The 21,157-nt window shown below is 40.0% G+C and overlaps 2 protein-coding genes across 2 annotated transcripts; one reads left to right on the top strand and one right to left on the bottom strand.

The window, feature by feature from the left end:
* The first annotated feature begins 269 nt into the window (after positions 1–269).
* On the top strand, positions 270–12,478 carry znf410 (zinc finger protein 410). Its single transcript, XM_056404666.1, has 12 exons — positions 270–383; positions 728–816; positions 899–950; positions 1,064–1,196; positions 2,118–2,303; positions 3,250–3,471; positions 6,930–7,089; positions 7,842–8,023; positions 8,747–8,836; positions 9,008–9,127; positions 10,296–10,415; positions 11,328–12,478. Exons 3-12 carry the CDS (start codon positions 918–920, stop codon positions 11,426–11,428), a joined length of 1,347 nt encoding a protein of 448 aa, XP_056260641.1. The 5' UTR covers positions 270–383; positions 728–816; positions 899–917; the 3' UTR covers positions 11,429–12,478.
* On the bottom strand, positions 11,538–21,141 carry LOC130187240 (ectonucleoside triphosphate diphosphohydrolase 5-like). The gene is made up of 14 exons (XM_056404668.1): positions 21,076–21,141; positions 19,104–19,336; positions 18,580–18,659; positions 18,215–18,358; positions 17,534–17,609; positions 16,964–16,999; positions 16,563–16,651; positions 16,385–16,467; positions 15,945–16,006; positions 14,031–14,132; positions 13,553–13,693; positions 13,172–13,228; positions 12,868–12,983; positions 11,538–12,409 (listed from the first exon to the last, which is right to left on the bottom strand). The coding sequence occupies exons 2-14, from the start codon at positions 19,327–19,329 to the stop codon at positions 12,326–12,328; spliced, it is 1,296 nt and encodes a 431-aa protein (XP_056260643.1). The 5' UTR covers positions 19,330–19,336; positions 21,076–21,141; the 3' UTR covers positions 11,538–12,325.
* Positions 21,142–21,157: the final 16 nt, after the last annotated feature.

Here is a 21,157-nt window from a genome sequence, read left to right as displayed (position 1 = left end):
TTCATTGACTTTCTAACAATAAATGAGCCTCTGGCATAGAGGTCTCCTGAAACCCTGGGCCTGTGGGCCAGTTCGGTAATCCAGTCTCAGTCTCTTCTTTAAATTTTAACTTATTTGCAGAAAATATAGTTATTTAAACAAATACAACACACTAGTCACTAGTTTTCAAATTATCATATAGTGAGTTTGTTCACCTTTAAGTGTAGATTACAGCTTTGACCACTGGATGGCGCCAATGATACGAGATCCTTTTGTGGAATACGCGGAAATGTCTTAAAATTGTTCCATCGGTGTCTCCGTAGGACAAACCTGCTACTCTGTTTTGAGACAATCATTAAGCTAGCTGTTCCCACACTGTATCTCAGTTACGCTACTATTACAAGGTAAACTAATTAGTTTAACGTCACTGGAGATAAAATGGGGTTAAAATTCATGCATATTACATCGTCAGCGGCCAGGCTTTGAGGCTGGGCAGCCAACATCTGTCTGTAGCCCCGGTGGCTAGTTTTGGTAACTGCTTACCCTGCTAGCTAAGTTAAGAAGGTAGCCGGTCATTTGTCAGTTTTACCCACAGGTTGTATATAATCCTGAAGCAGAGCTGTCGAGGTTTAGCCACATTTAGCTGTAATTTTTGACCGTCTAGTATTTGGTATTTAACTTGTCCGTAGCTGTCAGCCGGCAAAGTCGAGACGTTTGCTTGACGTTTTGTCCTGTTGTTTGACCGCAGAGCCTGCGTGATGGTTTTGACTCAAAGATGACCAGCACCCTGAGCGTATGACCGACAGAAAACCTTTCACTTAGCAGGTCAAATTTAAGGTAAGTCTTGTGTTTATTAGACTTCAATCGTAGCAAATTTCGGTGCGTTTGATGTATCAGGGGTTATCCCATTATGTCACAGGTTCCACACAGGGTGACCCATGCTTTCTGATGAGCTTGACTCCAAACCAGAGGTAACGTTTTTGTCATTTTCACGCTCCAGGAGACTCTATTCTGACAGACAGCATGGTGTAAGACACGAGTTTCATATCCTGACACCTGTTTCCGTGTGTGTTTTTCCCCTCAGCTGCTGGTGCAGTTTGTACAAAACGCTTCCATCCCGTTGGTGCAGGGTCTGGAGGACTCGGAGTCCAAACACTCCTGCCTGCCTCTGCTGGCTCCAGCTGAGAGCTCACTGTGCAGCCCGCTGGAGCTCACAGGTCAGCAGCTGCTCAGTGTTACAGCTCATGTTCTCTACACGTTACTCATTTTGTAACGTGTAGAGTTGTTGTTGTTTTTTTTTGTTTTTAACTGTTGTAGCATTTTTACTTTGCAATTGGCCACACAGCTGTTGTAGAACCTGAATAAACATTGATACCTCTGCTCAAGACAGCCAAATGCTTTCAGGCCTACATTATTACAGTAAGCTCTGACAAGCTTCACCTCACTCTACTCTGCTGAAGCTGTTTCAGCATCCATAGGTTTGCCATTTGACCCTGTGGATTGATAGATGTTTTATGAATTGTCTGTGTGTGAAATTTCCGGTTAATGGATTTTAAAAATAACTAGAATGGCATATCTCCACCAACGCCATACAACCCTACACATGTCTGTCAGATCCAGATAATTATCTGGATCTGCACCAAATTGTACAAATTCATAGATCTTAACACCATAAATATGTCTGACTTTTACATCAAGATCCCAACAATATTTCCTGAAAAACTGACAGAAGTGGTAAAAAATGCCCTATCTCGCAATGTTCAGGAAAGTGATCCATCCGCATCCTTAACTGGCACCAAAACTGGATGTGCTGTTTTATATTAACAATACCCAATGAAGTTTTTATTAAGCAAACACAGTTTTGTTTATTTTCATTTGTACGTGTCAAAGGCATTCTGAAATCTGCATTGTTGACAGTACATCCATATTTGCAGAAATGGTCAAGAATGTCAATTACTGTATGTCATTTGTGAGTGTGCTTGTAGAACATGATACAAACATAATGAAATATTGCGCTATAGAAAAAATATTTGTCAGAATAACTAGCAGGGTATCCCACACATTTTTTAAATTGTTTGCACCTAATGTGCTTTGTTCTACACTGGTCAAAATCTAACAAACGCTGATTTCCTCCTCAGATGGAGGCTTGAGCCATGAGCCTGAGAGTTCTCCATCCCTGTCAGAGTTCGGAGGTGTGTCGGAGCGGAGCCCTTTAGTGGTCCAGACACACTCACACTCCCGGGCCTCACCCAGCCCACCGCCCATCCTCCATGACTTACAACAATCAGACAGCACTTCCTACGTCCTGCTGAACCTTGCGAAAGGTAAAGAAACCGCAATCTAACAATCTAGCTAACACACACCTGCCAGAGTCTTACAGTCACACCTACCAAGCACCAGATTGCAGTTTTTTGTGAATAATCATTCAGTCACATCATTTGAATGCTTACATTTTACATCTTACATTTACTCTAGCACTAAAGAAATGTGCAGGATCTGTATTAATAAAAGGGGAAGAATAAACATTGCCTCTTTTTACACAGCCTAATTATAGTAGAAGCCAGGTAACGGGCAGTTTTCTGTTGTGACATTTTCTAGGTCAAAGGGACAACTGAAAAAAAGAATTGAGAGATTAATCGATAATGAAGATAATTAACTTAAGCCATAATAGAAACCTGACATTATTCCAGTGTGATGGGCCACTTTCTGATGAATCGTAATAAAAGTTAGAATGCAAGTCTGATCTTGTGTCTGTACTTTGTGTCTCGTTCGGCTTCTGATTCAACACTCAGGACTAAAAAGAAATTGGGTGACACATTTTCATGAAAAAGTGTGAATTAGTTTGGTTGGAAGAAATCATCCTTGGCGGGCACATTCTCTTGCTTTAGCAGCCTGTGGCAGGAGAGACAAAAAATTAAATTTGATTTGACATACACCTTTTGTGCATTGTGACTGTGACTGAGTGAGAGATGTGAAGGATAGAAGACATTTTCAGCAGACAGAATCATTTTCTGTCTATTGTTATACTTAATTCACATCCTGTTTCTAAAGAATGAATATTTTTGTGTCTGTTGGCCACCATCCGCCATGACATTAAATCCTAAATTGCTGAGCATCATTAGATGCTCAGCCATGGTCACATTTCTGAATAATGAATTGAGAAATGTGACCTCGAGGGGCTCATGCGAATGATGATCTTGCAGAATATTGCATTGGCCTTGGACATCTTGTTTCATGGTGATTCTCCCTCTGCCTTTATTTCCCTTTCAGGCATCACAGCCTCCTCAGAGTCCCTGATCTTCGCCGCAGATGGCGCAGGGGAGGATGACGATGAGGGGGTCTCATCAGGGGACTATGGGATAGATGGCAGTGCTCCCTGGTATCTGCGGGTACAGGAGCTGGCACATGACAGCCTGATTGCAGCCACACGGGCACAGCTTGCGAGAGATGCCAAGGCAAGCCAGGATGCCAGAGCTGCAAGTGTCAGTAACGGTAAAGTCACTTTGTCTTATCAACACAGCCAGAAATGTTTGTGGAAGTCTTTCACTCTGGAAAGTAAAGCCAAACAGGTTCATTATAAGACATATTATGCTCTGATGCTGTTCATGGATATGTTTAGTTGTACTTGCGTGTGCATTGCAGCCAGCAATCCATAATTTCATGTTTTTGACAAAACTTTGGAAAAAAACAATGAAAATATCAAAAAACGAAGCCTGTGTATGGGATGCAGTGCATTTCTTGTGGTTGGATAACTCCTGATGTTAGGCATCAAAGACAGACAGAAGAGAAATAAGGTCAGCGATGAGATGAAAATGTAGTTTAATCAGCACTGACTGAAACTGTGTTCAACACTTGTCATCATCTCTAAATCAAAATTAATTTGTTGCTTTGTCTAGATAGAGATAGAAGGCTGGTTGCAAATATCCAGTGGAGTTGTAAATACCACATTATCGTCAGACAGCATGATCATGCTGCAGCACATAATGGTGTGCTGTGATGATTTAATGTGCATTTAGTAATATGGCTAATGCAGACCTGAGAGATGGAGAGAGGCTAAACGGCTGCAGTTATCAGAAAGACAGACACGGGTTAGACAAGAGGAAAGATGAGCAGCAGCAGCAGAGCAGTCACAAAAGACTGGACAGGGAAGAAGATAGACGAGTGGTCAGGTAATCAAGCAACAGCAAACATGTTCTATAAAGAATAGTAGAACAGCAGATGGTTCTGAGTAGTTTGACGTTTTGGAAAATATGCCTATTCACTTTCTTGGCAAGAGTTGAATAAGAAGATCAATACCACTCCTGTTTCTGTATGCTAAATACGAAGCCACAGCCAGCAACCAGTTAGCTTAGCTTAGCACAAAGACTGGAAACAGGGGGAAACAGCTAGCCTGGCTCTGTCCAGGCTGTGGTAACAAAATCCAGCTACTGATTCGCATGTCTTATTTGTTTAATACAAACAGTTAATGTGCCAGACTATGTCTTGGCCAGAATTGGTTGCCTGGCAACTGTTAACCGAAATGCATTGAAGTAGGCTAATGGATACAAACTTTTATACATGATACAGCACAAACTTTAGCGTAGGCCTATAGCTCTCCTCACACCTCAAATCACATTGGAAAGACTTTAGAGTTTTTCACATTCTCTGTCCTCTGGTGTAGCTGAACCTGACACAAATCTTAGTACACTCAAATCACAGCTATCAATTTGTGACCCTGTCTAAATACTGTAGTGGCACCATGTTTGATTATCAAATATCCATATCCATGTTTGTCATAGTCATTGTTTGATTATTGATGTCAAATAAAGCATTTAAATAGCATTTAATTCAGGTCACTGAATCTGACAGGTCATACAATACAGTGTAACACTGGCTTCTGGCAGTTGGCTTACATGTCATAGACAGAAAATATTGAACTCTTCTTTAAAAGCGATTCAGATGATAAATGAGCTTCTACTGTGGAACTTAGGACAAGCCTTAAAGGATGTTAAACAGCCCAACATTATTTTTATGTTTCCTCTGCTTTGATGGTTGAGAGTCATTTATGCCCTCTTTTTTTCTTGCTAAAATCATGTCTTAATCTGTTGCTTAGTGAAATCTACCCACACCTTCATTTTATCTTACTGTAAGGCCTCTACTCTCTTAAGGCTGAGCAATTTTGGGATGAAAATGACCAACTTGAAACAAACAGATATCTTTGGTGTGGCCCCAAAATGGTGGTCCTACGTTGCACTGTGAGAGAGGTTCGAAGATGGCCATTGTTGATAGCCTGGGACAAAATACTGGCAGTGTGAGAAATGTAGGGTGACCAGCTTACAATGTGACTGCTGCTGTGACCTATGTCTACCAACCAACCAATAGGAATGCAGCATGAAATGAGGGCTATCTTTATGAATGCTAAACAACACTCAAGCTCTCTTTGCGAAACTGGCATCCCAAGTTGGCTTCTTTTCCCGAGCCATGACCTGTCCACATTCTCCTCCTCCTCTTTGGATTTTTTTCCATACACATAAATACCACCAATGCAAGAGCTTAGTTCTTGCTTACTTTCATTGTTTACCACTATAGCGGCAGAGATGGATGACGCACACGGATGACGTTTTGTTCTTGTATAGTGATTGTGTCATAGCCTACGATTCAGGTTCTCACAGTGTGAGCTAGAATAAACTTATAAGTCTGCTGAAATCTCTCAGTCTGTAGGCGCCTTTAGACAAAGATGTCTTTGCTGTAGCACACAGTGCCCCAGCAAGCTGTTGACCCTCACTAGGTGTCAGGACTACATCACAGCCCATTTTAACTTCCCTCCACAGTCAACCTGATAGATAGAGAATTTAGCCGTGACATTTAAAGCACTATGACTCCTGGCTACATTTCTGATCTTTGCACCCCTCTGAGTCGAATTGCAGCTGGAGGTCCTGGTTAAAAAAAAAAAAAAAAAAAGTGATACCTGAGTGAAGTTTTCTTTCCATCTTATATGGTCCCCAGTTTACTTCCTCTCATCCCAACCCGTTTCTGTTTTTCATGGTTTATAATTATCTTCTTCTGTCTCTTTATCGTACAAGTTGCTTGTTTTGTTTTTTGAGCTATTCTCATTTTTGTCAAAAACCTTTTAACGATGTTAAAAATGATTTGAATCAAGATAGAAAGAAGATAAAATTTTCATGTGTCTATTTTGACACATGGTTGTGGAGGAAAGGTCCTTCAGTGCATCCTCTCCTGATGCTAAGGAGATACTGGATATAGTTTCCCCACAGTTCCTTATTTAAGCATTATTCAAAACACTGCGTTTCAGACCAACCTTGTGTAATCATGTAACCTAGTTTAAGCTCAGTTGGACTATTAGATGTGTTCTTTTTCAATCTTTGTGTGATTTCTCCACATTATATCCTTGACCTCATTATATTTCCATTAAGGTCAAGCAGGAGTCATTAGCAAAGGAAAAAAAGACACTTTTTTTTAGACCACGTGGATCCAGCCCTAGATGTCTTTGACATGATCTCTCCGTCAGCTTATTCTGAGCTAGTGGACCAGTTAAGAGAGGGCTTAAAATACTTTGTACATTGTTAAATGAAATGTCTGCAGCAGAGTGAAGCTGGTTTCAGTGTGAGACTAAAACTCCTCTATCTGTGTCACTGTAATGGCTTCCCTCCTACTTGCATTAGATCAGGCAAGTCCCCGTCAGCTGTGGGGTATCCGTTATAGGTGCGTTACTGCTGGCACGCTGCAAGCAAATTTGGACATGTTTAAGTCATTCAAGGTGGGGAGTCGGAGCAGGTTAAAAAGGAGTGACTGCATTCAGCTTCAGGTTGTTTTCTTCTTGCTGTGGTTGCTCGGCAGGTCTCAGTCAGTATTCGATGATTTTATTCAGCCGGGCTCCAGAGGCCGGCCACCTGGCACTCCTGGATTGTTTTCTGCACAGCCTCGCTCACTCTCCTCTTCTGGTTGCCTAGGTGACCACACACACAGTTTGACAGCAGACGGGGACAAGCGAGAGCTGCCGTCTCGAACCAGCCGCCCCCTTTCCAAGCAGATCCTCCGCTGCTCATTTGAGGGTTGCTGCAGGACGTTCACCTGGCCGGCTCATCTCAAATATCACCTCAAAACACACAGGTAACACATTTACGCACAGCTGTGGAAGATAATGGAGTCAGGCAGTGGTCCCAGCAAGATGCCGTTGCCAAAGCACCAATATTCAACCCCGTGGCTAATGTGGATACATTTTCCAAATTGAAAAATAATAATAATCTAAGTTCGCAGGCTAATAGAGTTTCCAACTTTTTAAACAAATCATTATACACTGCAGCGATGTGCAGTCCAATCTTAGCTCCTGACTGCAGGCATTATATCCAAACAACTGTACCCAGCCCACATGAGCTTACAAGACACCACAAATTTATATAAGCGTGTGTGTGTATACATTTTTTAAATAAAACTACTAAAAATGTCCAACAATTAAAAAAACAAAAACAAAAAAAAACAACTATTGAATAATTATCACAATCATTTTTTTCCAATCTTTTGTTGTCTTCAACAAAATTGATACTATCTCTTTCATTTATTGTATAATACTGGAGATATCAGAGAAAAAATTTAAATACCAACCTTGCCTTCTTTCCAGGCTTTTGAGACCAGCTTAGTTTAACTTTAACTTAACTTAAAGGATCACACCTCAGGTAGTGGTGTTGGGGTAGAGGCAGTCAAACAGGAGAAACAGAGCTGAGCCTTGTACTGCATGAGTTCTGTTAACATCACGGTAGGAAATATATTTATGGTTGCCCTGTCTGACCTTGTGGTTGGCTGTTGTAGATGAAACATACAAAGGAGACACCGTGGCATATTTGTTTGGTTATCTCGGCTCCCAGGAATGACCGAATGTTCAGGTGCGGCGCAGAGGGCTGCGGGAAGAGTTTCTACGTGCTCCAGAGGCTGCAGGTTCACATGAGGACTCACAACGGCGAGAAGCCCTTCATCTGCAAGGAGAAGAACTGTGGCAAGAAGTTCACCACTGCTGGAAACTTGAAGAACCACAAACGCATACACACAGGTGGGGAGCAGGAGGATACCTGCCTATAAAAGCCCAAACATGCTGGAAGTAATAACTGACTCAGGCCATTTGACTCTGCTCATTTAATGCTTCCTTGGTGCATTCAAGGCAGGAGATTTGAAGAGTCAGCAGCACCGGCGCCTCCATTTCACTGCTGCAATGAGTAACAGTTCTGTCATATTTTATTTAGGGTGACATTAAGATTTTTGATGGCCTGTTCCACAGTTGTCTTCTTCTGTCCAGGGACCAGTTAGCCTAGACCAGCTTCACTCTATAGTGTTTATATTTTACCCATGTGTCAGGAAGAACAGCTAGTTATGAGCTATAATATCACTTGCATAATTTTTTTAACATTGTTCTCCGTCAAAATACGTCAGCTGTCACCACAAGATTTGTAAACAAAAAAAAAAACGCTGCAATCAACACTTCCAGTGTTTTGGGCCATTGCAATCAATTTCAACACATGAAGTGCAATTCTGCCATAATAAGTTTACTACATTAGATCTTTATATTATTGAGTTAAACAGTGTGTGTGTGTGTGTGTGTGTGTGTGTGTGTGTGTGTGTGTGTGTGTGTGTGTGTGTGTGTGTGTGTGTGTGTGTGTGTGTGTGTGTGGTGTGTGTGTGTGTGTGTGTTGTGTGTGTGTGTGTGTGTGTGTGTGTGTGTGTGTGTTGTGTGTGTGTGTGTGTGTGTGTGTGGGGTGGGGTGGGTGGCTGTTTCCAGGAGAGAAGCCTTTTCTATGTGAAGCAGATGGTTGTGGGCGATCCTTTGCAGAGTATTCCAGTCTACGAAAACACATGCTCGTACATTCTGGTGAGTGGGGGCAGAGTGTACAGCTGAACAGCTGAGCACTTTTTTGTAATTAGTGTGCTACAGATATAGTATATCATCATGTGCCTTGAAGAGATGCATTTTCTGTCAGTTCAGAAGGAATCGAATTGTAGTACATCTGTTTGTGTTTTTGTGTGTGTGTGTGTTTCAAAGGTGAGAAGCCTCATCACTGTGGTATCTGTGGAAAGACCTTCTCTCAGTCCGGCAGCAGAAATGTCCACATGAGGAAGAGACATGGAGAGGAGGGGCTCAGCAGCGAAAGCAGAGAAACAGGTCTCTGTCTCTCTTTCTCACACACACACACACACACACACACACACACACACACACACACACACACACACACACACACACACACACACACACACACACACAGACAGAGTGTGGTAGGTGGATATGCTAATCCTTGGATTATGTAGCTTCAAGCAGCCCATACATTTTAAAATGTGCATAGTGTTGGTCTAAGTTACGTTTCTTGAATTATTAATGACTTTTAGCACTTAAAAATTTATCATTCAAATTTTTATTTTTCAGGGCCAGTAGCTGAATTGTTTGAGACTGCTCATATCTTTAAAAAAGCAGAGACAGCACAATTCTACCACAGAAACAGTCCTGTTAGGTTTCTTTTGATGGGGTCAGATTCATCTGAAAAGTATGTAATCTCCAAGTTAAAATGGCACAGTGATTCAAATTCATGTCTTCAAGCTTCTCTTGCCTCATTCAAATGTCTTTTTACCTTCACCTCACAAATTACTGAGATAAATGAGTGGATACTTGAGTAAATCTTCTGCTGCAGCTGTGAGAAATTTACTCGAGTTCACTCCTGCCTCTGTTCTTAGTATCAGTTTCAGTACCTCTTCAGATGAGAAATGTCTCTCATTGAGCTCTTTACATTCCGACATATGGTCCAATTGTACAAAATCAGCTTAAATTAGTTTTATAGCATGAAACAATGAAAGCAGGCGGTACGTTTGCCTCCTTGTCACATTTCTGTAGCAGTGGGGAAGCACCGCAGCTGAATCACCACAGAAGAAACGCTGCCAAAGCTCTAATTATAAACAGCAGATTTATTCGGGTCAGCCTCCCCAAAGAGGCTGGTCTTTTGTAAAAGCGAAGCAAAGGAAGATGCAGCTTCACAACAGAAGGGTAGTTTCTGTGTTATTTATACGTAGAGGAGTTACTGGTTGAATTATTAAATCGCTTGTGTTGGAATGACTCCAGAACTTAAAACAAAATAATTCACAAAGGGGTCAAAAGGTAACATAAAGTTAGTAATAATGAGCAGATTTCAGGTTTGGACATTGATTTCTCAGATTTAGCTTCCAAGTTGTTGGTTCCTATGAAGGAGGATCGGGTACATCATGTGTCACTCTCCAGTTTATAATCATTTCATGTTAAAGTGTGGGAAAGGAAATGCAAGTTATTTGTTTGCCACCGACAGGAGAGGCTCTGACACAAAGCAGCCTGCTGGAGGCAGACGGTGAGAACGGAGATGGTTTGGTCACCATGACAACAACCGTGGAACCCATGAATCTTCATCATGCCATGCTGAGATCACCAGGTAGGTGTTTGTACATGCATGACTGTAATATATACAATGTGAAAAAATAACAGAACATCTCACAATACAACAGCCCTGCAGTAAACACTCATTTAGCAAAGCTTATAATGTTCTGTAAATGTCAGAGGTGCTGAGTCGACCTGAGGTGTTGCTAATGCTCTGTTTAGTGTTTTTCAATCAGTTTGTGACGCTCAGTCTAGGTCTCCTGTCTTTAGCATTGGTTGTCTTGGCTCAGACTTATTTTTCATAAGCACAAAAGAATAACAATAACCAATGTGACATGTGAATTGAACCGCCTTTGTAATGGTGATGTAGAGTAGTTGCTGCCTATATTTATGGTGAATCAGTCGTAAACACTACATTGTGTGACATCACCAAAAAATGTGACCGACAACTTTGACAGTGGTAACAAAAAACAAACAGCTTTACTTAATTGTTGTTTACTGCCAGACTTCTGCAATGTAAGGTGGTAATACACGGTCCAACTGTCTAACCACATGAGAAACATATGCCTTCACCAGACCCCCCTCCCCCAGCTTAGTGGGTCTTTTTCAGTATTAGTGTCTTGTTTTGTACATTAAATATTGGAAGTATTTAATGTATTCACCTCTCTTAGACTTTGATTACTTTTTAAAGGTTCTGTATTACAGGGGTTTCTTTGTCTGACCTTTTGTCAGCATTTTTCATTAAAACCAAAGAGCATAACCAAGTGAAAGTTTTAAGAAACTCAAGGACAAATGTGCAAGTAAAAAGCGTTTGCCCTGAAAGTGGTGGGTTTCATCTCACAATTTATGTAAGCTGGACCTCACTGTAGCTCCATATAGGTTGACTGGCATCTTACTATAAGGCAGCATTCATGTCACCAGGTGGTTTCTCCTTTGAACTTAACTGTAGTGATGTCTCTCCCTCCAGGCTCTGCAGACTCAGTGGTAGTTCTGTCCCAGCCACATGAGCTGGTGACCATGACGACCGAAGGCCATGCATATGGAGAAGATGTGGTGTCGCTGCTGTAGTCTGCCGTGAAAAATGCCACACACTGCCTATTTCAGCAGCACTAGACTCAGAGTACTAAACATAGACATCTATTTGTAAATAGATTAATCACTGACTTTAACCCATGTAGATATTTGTAATTAGCAACCAATGATGGTTTTATTTTGACAAGTGTGAAAGGGCAGAGTTTGTACAAACAACCTTCTTTCTCAAGTTTTTGAAAATAAATACTCCCAAAGAAATACTGAGACGGGTTTTAAAAATTTATGATAGTATAATAACCATGCATTGTTCTGTGCACTCTCATTGTAAACAGAAGTCTGAGGTTGAAATGCAGTGATGGTCTCAAATGAACAGTGAGTGCCACTTATTTTTAACCAAAACTTCAGTGGCTAATATGATTGACTGTACAAATTTAAATGTACCAGACACTTGTATACCCCATTATCTTTGTTAGTAATAACAAAACACTTGCCACTGAAAGCTGCTGAAGCACAGCGTATCATATTACTGCATGTAAACACTGGTCTTGCACAGCACATCCAGCCTAACAAGCCAGGCCACCATGTTCATGTATCACCCTGAGTAAAACACAAAAACATTTAATCTCAAACAAATTGTGTATCCATTAATGTCCAAAGCTGCATTAACCGAGTGTGTTATTGGTAACATCTTTCACTCAAATGTCAACCTCCAGTGCTTCACTTGTTCTGAGTACGGCAACACATTGTTCATTTACAGCTCAATATATTAACATTGGAGAATAATTGCTTTTTAAAAAAGATTAAGAATTACTCATGTGGTTAGTTCTGACCCTATGAAACAAACAGCAGATGTCTGGGGCTGTTAGATAAGATAGTGTCCATTACTTGTTGTGTTTGTTATTGAGCACCACCTAAATCAGCAGTGTTTGTTCCTCAGTGGATCTTCAGGTTGTGGAAGTGGTCCAATGTGGCACCCAGAGCCCAACTTGCCTCCACGTTGTTCACTTTCTTGGTCAACTGGGAGGGGACAAAACACCAAATCACTCAAATGCCTTTTGTATTTATTGAAATAAAAAAGTAACCGAATTTGTGTGTCAAATTCTCTTTTTTCATTCACTTTTTATGTCAGCAGGAATTGTTTTCTTTATTATAAGGTCTGAGGCATCACTCCTTTGAGAGGTCAGGGGTGACAGAAGGGTCACACCACCCATCTTTGCAATTACTACTCTGTCATTGTCTCCTTATCTAGGGTCAATTAAAATGGTAATGACAAAGTTATTTTAGACTTAACCATGGTTGTGTCTTTGAGTGGACAGATTATGATTCATACAACTACAAAACTTTCTACATCAGTAGTTGATTTTATAATGTCTTGCAACCTTTTGAAAAATGTCACTCCCTGTCCATTTCTCCAGATGCATCCTTATATGCAAGGTCACAAACCCTGTTGGTTGTGTTCTATAATACTGCCTCACCTGTAGCACAGTGCTCTCCTTGAAGCCAAACCCATCCTTGAGCAGACAAGTGATGTAGGTCATGTCCATACACAGGAAAGGGCTGATGGAAGGGTACTTGGTCATCTTATTGCACACTGAAGAAAAGGAGAACCATGTCTGTTAGGTTTGACAACCAGCCATCAGTATTCTGCTGAGAGGATGAGGGCAGGATTTCACATAGCAGCGATGACACACGTCCAGACTATTGAGATGCACACTGTGTCTCATGTACAGGAAGCTGCACATCTGTCATAAGAACAATGCATTGCTTTGCTCATCTCACCCTCTTTAGCTCTCTTCTTGAAGTCTCTGACCTCCAGCATCCCTCCATGGACCCCATCTGTAACAGAGGGTGATTGGGGTCATTTTACTCACATTTAAATGCTATACCATTCATTACAAGAGCAGATTTACCTGCATATTTCCATAATAACTGATAATAGAGCTTGTGGCCTTTGAGTGTGGACTGGCAGAGGATAGCAATTTCTCTAATAACTACACACCTATAGCTCATCAAATCCACTGAGACAGGTGCAGATGACTCACACTTTTCCCGCCTCTGTCTAGCATAGGAATGGGTAATAACATCCTGCTGGCTCTGCATAATTACGTAAGGTGTGTACAGAGGGTGTGAGGGTGTGTGTGTGTGTGTGTGTGCGCTAACCGATAAGACCTGCATCCACAGCTCTGTCAAAGTAATAGGAGAATGCATAGAAAACATTGCTGTCTTCAAGCTCATACGGCTGATGAATGCCCTTCACCACCTTAAGTACTTCTTGATAACAAAACTTGAATCCTGCATAACCTGAAGAAGAAACAGAAGAAATGGTGTAAATTAATGTAAGCATTTTATGTTGGAGCAACATTATGAAATGATGCATAATTCAACTACATTTTAATGGGCTTTTCTGACATTATTAATGTTTTGCTGCCATCAAAAAACTTCCTGTCATGTATTTTGCACAATATAATCCTCATTTACGTATTAACACCATAACCTAATTTATCATTTTTTGGTTTAATCAAAATGTAAAGCAAATCAAAGGTAAAATTTGAGGTATGTTTCAAAATGTTTGTCCTCAACAAACTGGAGTTTAGGATTAATTCTTCTCAAGATGGATTATACTTCAACAGGATCTTACCTTCTGGGTCCCCGCTCACATGATAGGTTAGCCCTCCAAAGCTCCATTCATCCCTGAACTTTTTTGGCAGGCAGGAACTTTTAAAAATCCGCCACTCCAACCCTGTGAGAGCACAGACATGAAATCTTAAACTTAAATATCTTAACTATGGGGCAATTTGTTTCAATATTATTTCTGTGAATACATAAATAATCTGTGCGTAAATGTGTAATCTGTAAATATAAAACACCTTCCACAAATACAAAAATTTAAATTGCAAATTCACAAAAATATATTGCAAATATAAAACGGATTTGCAAATACACAAACAAATTCCACAAATAAAAAAAATATCCGTGAATACATCCAATTAATTTACAAATAAATGAAACGCATTTGTGAATATCTTCCTAACATTTACAACTTTCAAACAGACATTTCTGAATCAATTTTCTATTTCGTGAGGCAAAAAAGCATTTGTGGATCTCAATTCTACGCTTGTAGTTTTCAATTTTACACACACTGAGTTTTGAAACAATCTTTCCGTCAGTCTGAACCAAAATCGACTTGGATCACTTGGCCACTTTCGGAAAATAAGGGATCTCCTGCTGACGACGCCATTTCCGCTTTGCAAGGTAAGAGCATGTAGTCTTCTATGTGTTGTTTTTCCCCCCAAATACTCGGAAAGTGAAATGCACTACGTTAACGGTTACAACATATGAAGTGACTGCATTGCTATGCTTACTATGACATTTTTATGACCTTTTAAGCCTGACTACACTATACTGACTTTTTTAGCCTTACTATACTATGACTTTTTTACGACTTATTATGCAATAACGTTTTGATGCTTTAATAAACTGTTACTTTTTATGCCTTACTATACTAGGACGTTATTATATATTTTTATGCCTTACTATGATGTTTTCATACCTTACTATACTATGAAATTTTTATGCCTTGTTATGCCTTACTATAATATGACATTTTTATGTCTTTCTATACTATTTTGTTTTTATGCCTTATTAAAGTTTGACTTTTTATGCCTTAGTATACTATGATGTTTTTAGCCTTACTATACTATGACTTTTTTATGCCTTACTATGATATGACTTTTTTGCCTTACTATAACATTTTATGCATTACTATACCATGACTTACTAAAAACAACACATAGAAGACTATGTGCTCCTACTTTGAAAAGTGGAAAAGGCGTCGTCAGCAGGTGACCACATGTTTTACAAGAGTGGCCGAGTGATCCAAGTCGATTTTGGTTCAGACTGTAGTTTGTTTCAAAACTCTGTGTGTAAAATTTAAATTAGCAAGCGTAGAATTGAGATCCACAGATGCTTTTCACTTCACAAGTATAAAATGGATTCACAAATGTCTGTTTGAAAGTTGTAAATGTTAGGAAGATATTCACAAATGCTTTTCATCTATTTGTAAATTAACTGAATGTATTCACAAATAATTATTTTATTTGTTTGTGTATTTGCATATACGTTTTATATTTGCAAGATATTTTTGGGAATTTGGTCATTTATTTTTTGTATTGGTGGAATATGTTTTATATTTACAGATTACACATTTACACACAGATTGTTGATCTGTTCACATAAATAATATTGAAACAAATCTACCTCCACACCCAACTGACTCAAGAACTCGGATCGTCACCAACATTTCAGTGATTCATCTGAGGGTCTCATTTGAATTGTTTATCAGAAAGTAAGACTTGACGTACATCCCACAAATGCGTCTTTCTGTTACATCCTTCTCTCGATATTTGGAAAGATGGGCAGGAAAGAAAAGATTAGACCCTGCTTGAAGAAGTAACTCACTGTTATACCTCAGTATCCTTTAGAGACGCACTCACACTCAGTAACCCACAGCTAATGGCAACAAAGCACCTTTTCTTCATGTACAGAACATTACCTTCTGCACCCAGAGCTCCGAGCATGGCCAGCCGTGCTGCCATCAGTCCATTTCCCAGGTAACTGGATGAAGTCAAAGGGTTGTTATACAGTTACAAAACCAACCAGGAACAGACTGTGTACATAACAAATACGTCATTCTGAAAATAGGCCAAACAAATGGTGCCTGCCAATTATTCACAGCCTAATGACTAAACAGATAATAGAAGTTTTCCTAATTAAAAAAAGATCCAAGTGAAGTTACAAAAACAAAGTCAGTGGCACTGGAACACAAAAAAAGTCAAAACCAGAGGCCAATTTAAAAATGTAAAAATATATGGAGATTGACATTAAAAGAGATTAAATTCAGGAATTGATTTGACACAATCAATTTTAATTCAATGTAGACTTAACGCGTTTTATGAAACATGTATTAATTATCTTTAATTATCTATTAATTACCTGTAAGTGTACAATTCAAATGTTGAGTTGAAGATGTCAAATCTGGCAATGTAATCAGTAACAGGAACACTTTCAATGGTTTTCTAATGTGGAATATAGAGGACATTGTGGGTTATCAATCAACAGTGTTAAATTTAATTTGAAGAGAAATCACTAAATATGCAAACAAACAACAGACCCTCAGTTTTGGCAGGAAAGTGATCTGCGTAGATCCTCCTCCCAAATCCAATATTCCAACTGTCTTCTTGGTTTGTGTGTTTAGGTGACCTGAAAACATTTCCTACTTTAATCCAGCACCCACAACAGAGAAGAGCTAATCAGTTGTACCTCGGATGATATCTTCAAAAGACCTATTTGGCACACACGTGCAACTCAAAAGTATAAAATCCAAACACTGAGCCTGATAAAGATCAGAGGAGTCCGCCTTAGGCAAGGTGTACATTCAGCCTCTATTTGTGAACAAGGATCTATAATAAGAAGCTGACAATTTCAGACACTAAGTTAAATTTGGACATACAGTAGCTGAAGGAAATATAAATCAGGAAAAATATTCTGTGTCACGTCACAGACAGCACTTACCTGTCAGAAAGTTCAAAGATATCCAAGCCAGGATTCCTACATGTACAAAATTAGCAAACAAGAAACAGAAAACTGTCATTTCAGGGGGAACGCACAAGTTCATGTTAGAAAAGGTGATGACAAATTTTTAACAGAAATTACAATGATCACAGCAGCATACAAACACATGTGCATGTGTGAGTAAGAGCTGTAATTGTTAAAAAAAAAAAAAAAAAAAAAAAAAAACAGAAAAAAAAAAAACAACTTGAAATGCTGACAAATCAATTACACTGGCACAACAGACACTAACATTTTCCACCACATAATTACAGCCTTTCAAGGTCACAACGACTTTGTGGTGAAAAGCAATTTAGTTTTCTTAAGTGTCATCAAAACAGATCGCAATAATCATTGGTAGTTTGGTTAAATATCTGCAGCACACAAAGATTCCTTACAGACATCTCACGGCACACTAAAAGTAGGGCAGAGGGATCACTGATGCCACCTACAAAGTACTGCAGAAAGAACATGAGTGGTTGTGATAACTGACGAATGTGCTGCTTCTCAGGGCAGAGGGTGGGCAGACGTTACCTTCATTTGTGCCATTCATTATGGTGACACTGTTGCCTGGGACCAAAAAAGGGGATTCATCAAACACATGTTGAACCTGACGAGGAAGAAGAGAGGGGGGAGAGGAGAAGAGAGAGAGAGAGAGAGAGAGAGAGAGAGAGAGAGAGAGAGAGAGAGAGAGAGAGAGAGAGAGAGAGAGAGAGAGAGAGAGAGAGAGAGAGAGAGAGAGAGAGAGAGGGAGAAAGGGGTAGGGAGAGGGAGAATGAGAGCATGAAGGAAAGCAGCAGAGAAAAGACCTTAATGTTATCTACTGTAATGGTAGCTCATCCAGAGGTGCCCTCCGCTCAAAGGGATTAATTAATTCCCTCAGGGGGATTAATAAAGTATCATTTATCTTCCAAGGTGCCCCAGGGCCATCCATTACTATCTTATCCCCTCCAAAAGAGCCATCCACACTAAGCTCACAGCACTCTGATAACAATACTTTTCCTCTTGTCTCTGTACCACCTGCCATAGCATTGAAAATGTTTTTTCTTTTTCTGCCTGCTCCTTCACCGGATAAGAGGTTGCACTTTCCATTCAAAGTGTCAGACAATGTAGCACCTAACAACTCCTCTACTCTACAGAATCTTGCTATTGTGTAAACAGCACTCTTGAGATTTCAATCGTACCTCATGCCTTCGTATTGGTGCATTCAGTTACCTGGTCCAGAAGTGCCTGAGCTTTCTCTGCAGGCAGCAGCCGAAGTCCAGCTGTGGCTCTGAGGAACACAGGAGTCCTTTTCCACTCCAGGCGAGGCACAGTCTTCTTGGCCACCTTCAACAGCATCCTCACAGTGTGTCCCGCCTTTAAACACACAGACAATGCTCACAACAGAACAGCAACAGGAAAAACACTTGTTGAATCTTTACTTGTCATTTTGCTTTTCTCACTTCCTACTTACTTTCATTACCAATGTGATTCCCCACAGAGGGAGGCTATTGGCAGTGATTCTGAATACAATGTAGAGCCAGCAGACCTTTTCTCTTTGGCTCAATATAATTGATTAGATTTGACAATGAACTCACCATTTCAGGGAAGTCAGCATATGCTGACAAACCAGGCTTTATGGAATGGAACATCTCATTGTCCAAAACAGGCAGCTCGTCTAAAAGATACAAGATCCACCCACATCAAATATGCAGAAGCTATTAAAAGCATTAAGAGGCCTAAATCTGCTTAGCATACATATGCAGAATATATCCTCTTATTCAAGATGAGGCATGTTGACTTCAATTTGACAAAATAGGATTATCACAAAAAATAAGTGAATGAAGTCAAGTATCACCTATGTCCCCTAAAGAAAGAGTTTACAAGTTTACGGAGCTGAGGCTATGAGGATAGAGGGGAAGCTGAAGAATGGCAAAACAGCCTGTTACCTTGCTGTTGGCTGATATTTTGTTTCATAGAGCGTGTTCATATAGTATATGACATCTGCACTACAGTATATATACCTATGAATTACCAGGATTCTCACTCTTGATGCTGATATGATGAAATGAGTAAAAGAGCAGAGGGAAGCAGGTCAGAGTCCAGCTCTGCCCAGCATTACCTGAGTCACCCTGGATAAAGGTGTAAACATGGATGCGTGTGCCTGTGCTCCCTGCATCAAACATCACTGCGTAGAAGATGCGGCTGTGGTTTGCTGGGCGGCTGAGGCTGGGAAGGACGTTCCCGATGCTGTTTGTCAAGTCCAGAAGTGCCGTCCTGACCTGGGCTCGGCTCAGCCCTGTGACGGCAAGCAGGGCCAGGAGTAGAAGTGGCACGGTGGGCTTCATCTTCTCTCTGGAGAATAAGTAAAAGACAAGACGTCTTCTCGTTAGAGCTCTGTAACAGTATTATTCAATTGCACTGCTCAACAGAGCAGCTCAAACTGTTGCTGACTAGTACTAACAGATGGTAAATTACAGCATGACAAGCAACAGTGGAGTAAGAAGCAATCAACTTATTTACACCAGGGAATTGGGCCACACCCCGTCAGACCATCGCACCAGCCACAGGGACACATCCTAAAATCAACCTCTCTACCTGCTGAGTCAACTACTGTAGACAATTTAGAAAACATCACGATTTCACCATGTCGGACTTAAATTGGTGTACTTTAATCGATCAATACAAGGCAAACCAAGCATCTCTCAACATCTCTCTACAAAACTCAGATGCCTAGTGTGGGGAATTTTGATGTCTTAAAAGCCTCAGTGAAGCACTGCTTTGTGGGAACCCCTGCAGATACATCATGATTACATAGAAAATTAAGGGACTTAAGACATTTTTACTTAAGATATTTTAACTGCCTGTGAACTCCAAATTAAATGTTAAATTTCAGACATTTAAGTGGGAGCAAAAAATCATTAAATTCTACAAATGGACACATGACTTTACAGTTAGAGGATATTATTATTTATTCAACAGTGAAATGTTTTAGAAACTAAGTGGTATCTATAAAGAAGAGTTATGATTATAGATGAGACCATTTTCATTTGTGGTCTTGATGTTTGCTTATTTAAAGCAAATCAACATCACTAAGAATCAAAATACATCACACATAAATATGCAGAACCTATCATGAACTTATCTTTTGATATTACATCTCTGCATGAGTATCTAATATCAAAACAAGTTGGCACATAATCATTTGATTTGAAAGTTGGCTGATACCAACACCTGAAACCATGACATCAGACACGTGCAACTGTTGCAAAAACAAAACGCTGTTTTTATAAAGTTATATAAGAGTATGTTAGACGGTGCTTTGGTACGGTGCAGGATGTTTGTGTGCTGGTTCTTTCCAGCGACTGCCTCACACGATACTGAACTTTACATTACGAGACAATGATATTTTATATCTAAAAAAACAAACGCACTTTTAGTGTAGCATCAACAGAAACAAACCAGAAAATGTTAGCATAAAAATCTTCTGCTGTAGTGTTCCTAAAGTTAATAATGCGCTGCCAGTGAACAGGAGCAATACGTGTTATCGGATCAGTTTCCTCTGGCTGTATGTGAATTTAGGACCGAATTGCTCTGTAAAAGAACAGACTAACATGCAGTTAGTCCTCAGTTCAAGTCTTTCTAGAAAACAAATTGGAGTTCTGGAAACAACTAGGGTGTATTGTAGCTAGTTTAACCAACCTGTCGTGAATGATAACTTGGCAGACGAGAGTTAACTGTCCGTTAGCCGTTAATGTTTTGAATATCTGTAGTTACCTTCACGTACGATAGCGTTCATTAGAGATATATGTTCTACTGTGAATACTGTTCAACAGATTTCTTGGCTTGCTAAAAACATGTACAATAATATCCCACATCCAAAAACTTGTGTCAGTGCAATGAAACTCACGGCAGCTAATTAACAAGCTACTTAGCTAACTTTAGCTGCTGCGCGTTGCAGTGGTTTTATGAAGTAAAATTAGGAGACAAAATGTCAAAACTACACCAGAAACAACAAAAAAAATGCAGAGTACAGAATATGTGGGTCAACTTAATGAAGCATTTTCTGGACACTACAGACAGCTGAGGCTTACCATGATGTCCGACTAGCAAACACTCCTCTCACAGCTGACTCGTCGTGACGTAATCGGCAGTGACAAAAGTTTTCAGTCTCGC

The sequence above is a fragment of the Seriola aureovittata genome, chromosome 19 (genome assembly GCF_021018895.1).
Source record: "Seriola aureovittata isolate HTS-2021-v1 ecotype China chromosome 19, ASM2101889v1, whole genome shotgun sequence".
Taxonomy (NCBI): Eukaryota; Metazoa; Chordata; class Actinopteri; order Carangiformes; family Carangidae; genus Seriola; species Seriola aureovittata.
The sequence above is the reverse complement of the archived record's forward strand: the minus strand, read 5'-3'. Positions and strand labels throughout refer to the sequence as shown.

Excerpts from the sequence above, each read along its gene's own strand:
- znf410 (XM_056404666.1), top strand. The coding sequence starts at position 918 with ATGCTTTCTGATGAGCTTGACTCCAAACCAGAG. Across the intron at positions 1,197-2,117 it reads CAGCCCGCTGGAGCTCACAG|ATGGAGGCTTGAGCCATGAG; the intron begins GTCAGCAGCTGC and ends TTTCCTCCTCAG. Across the intron at positions 3,472-6,929 it reads AGCTGCAAGTGTCAGTAACG|GTGACCACACACACAGTTTG; the intron begins GTAAAGTCACTT and ends CTGGTTGCCTAG.
- LOC130187240 (XM_056404668.1), bottom strand. The coding sequence starts at position 19,329 with ATGAAGCCCACCGTGCCACTTCTACTCCTGGCCCTGCTTGCCGTCACA. Across the intron at positions 16,652-16,963 it reads ATCTTTGAACTTTCTGACAG|GTCACCTAAACACACAAACC; the intron begins GTAAGTGCTGTC and ends AAATGTTTTCAG. Across the intron at positions 14,133-15,944 it reads CGGAGCTCTGGGTGCAGAAG|GGTTGGAGTGGCGGATTTTT; the intron begins GTAATGTTCTGT and ends GTGCTCTCACAG.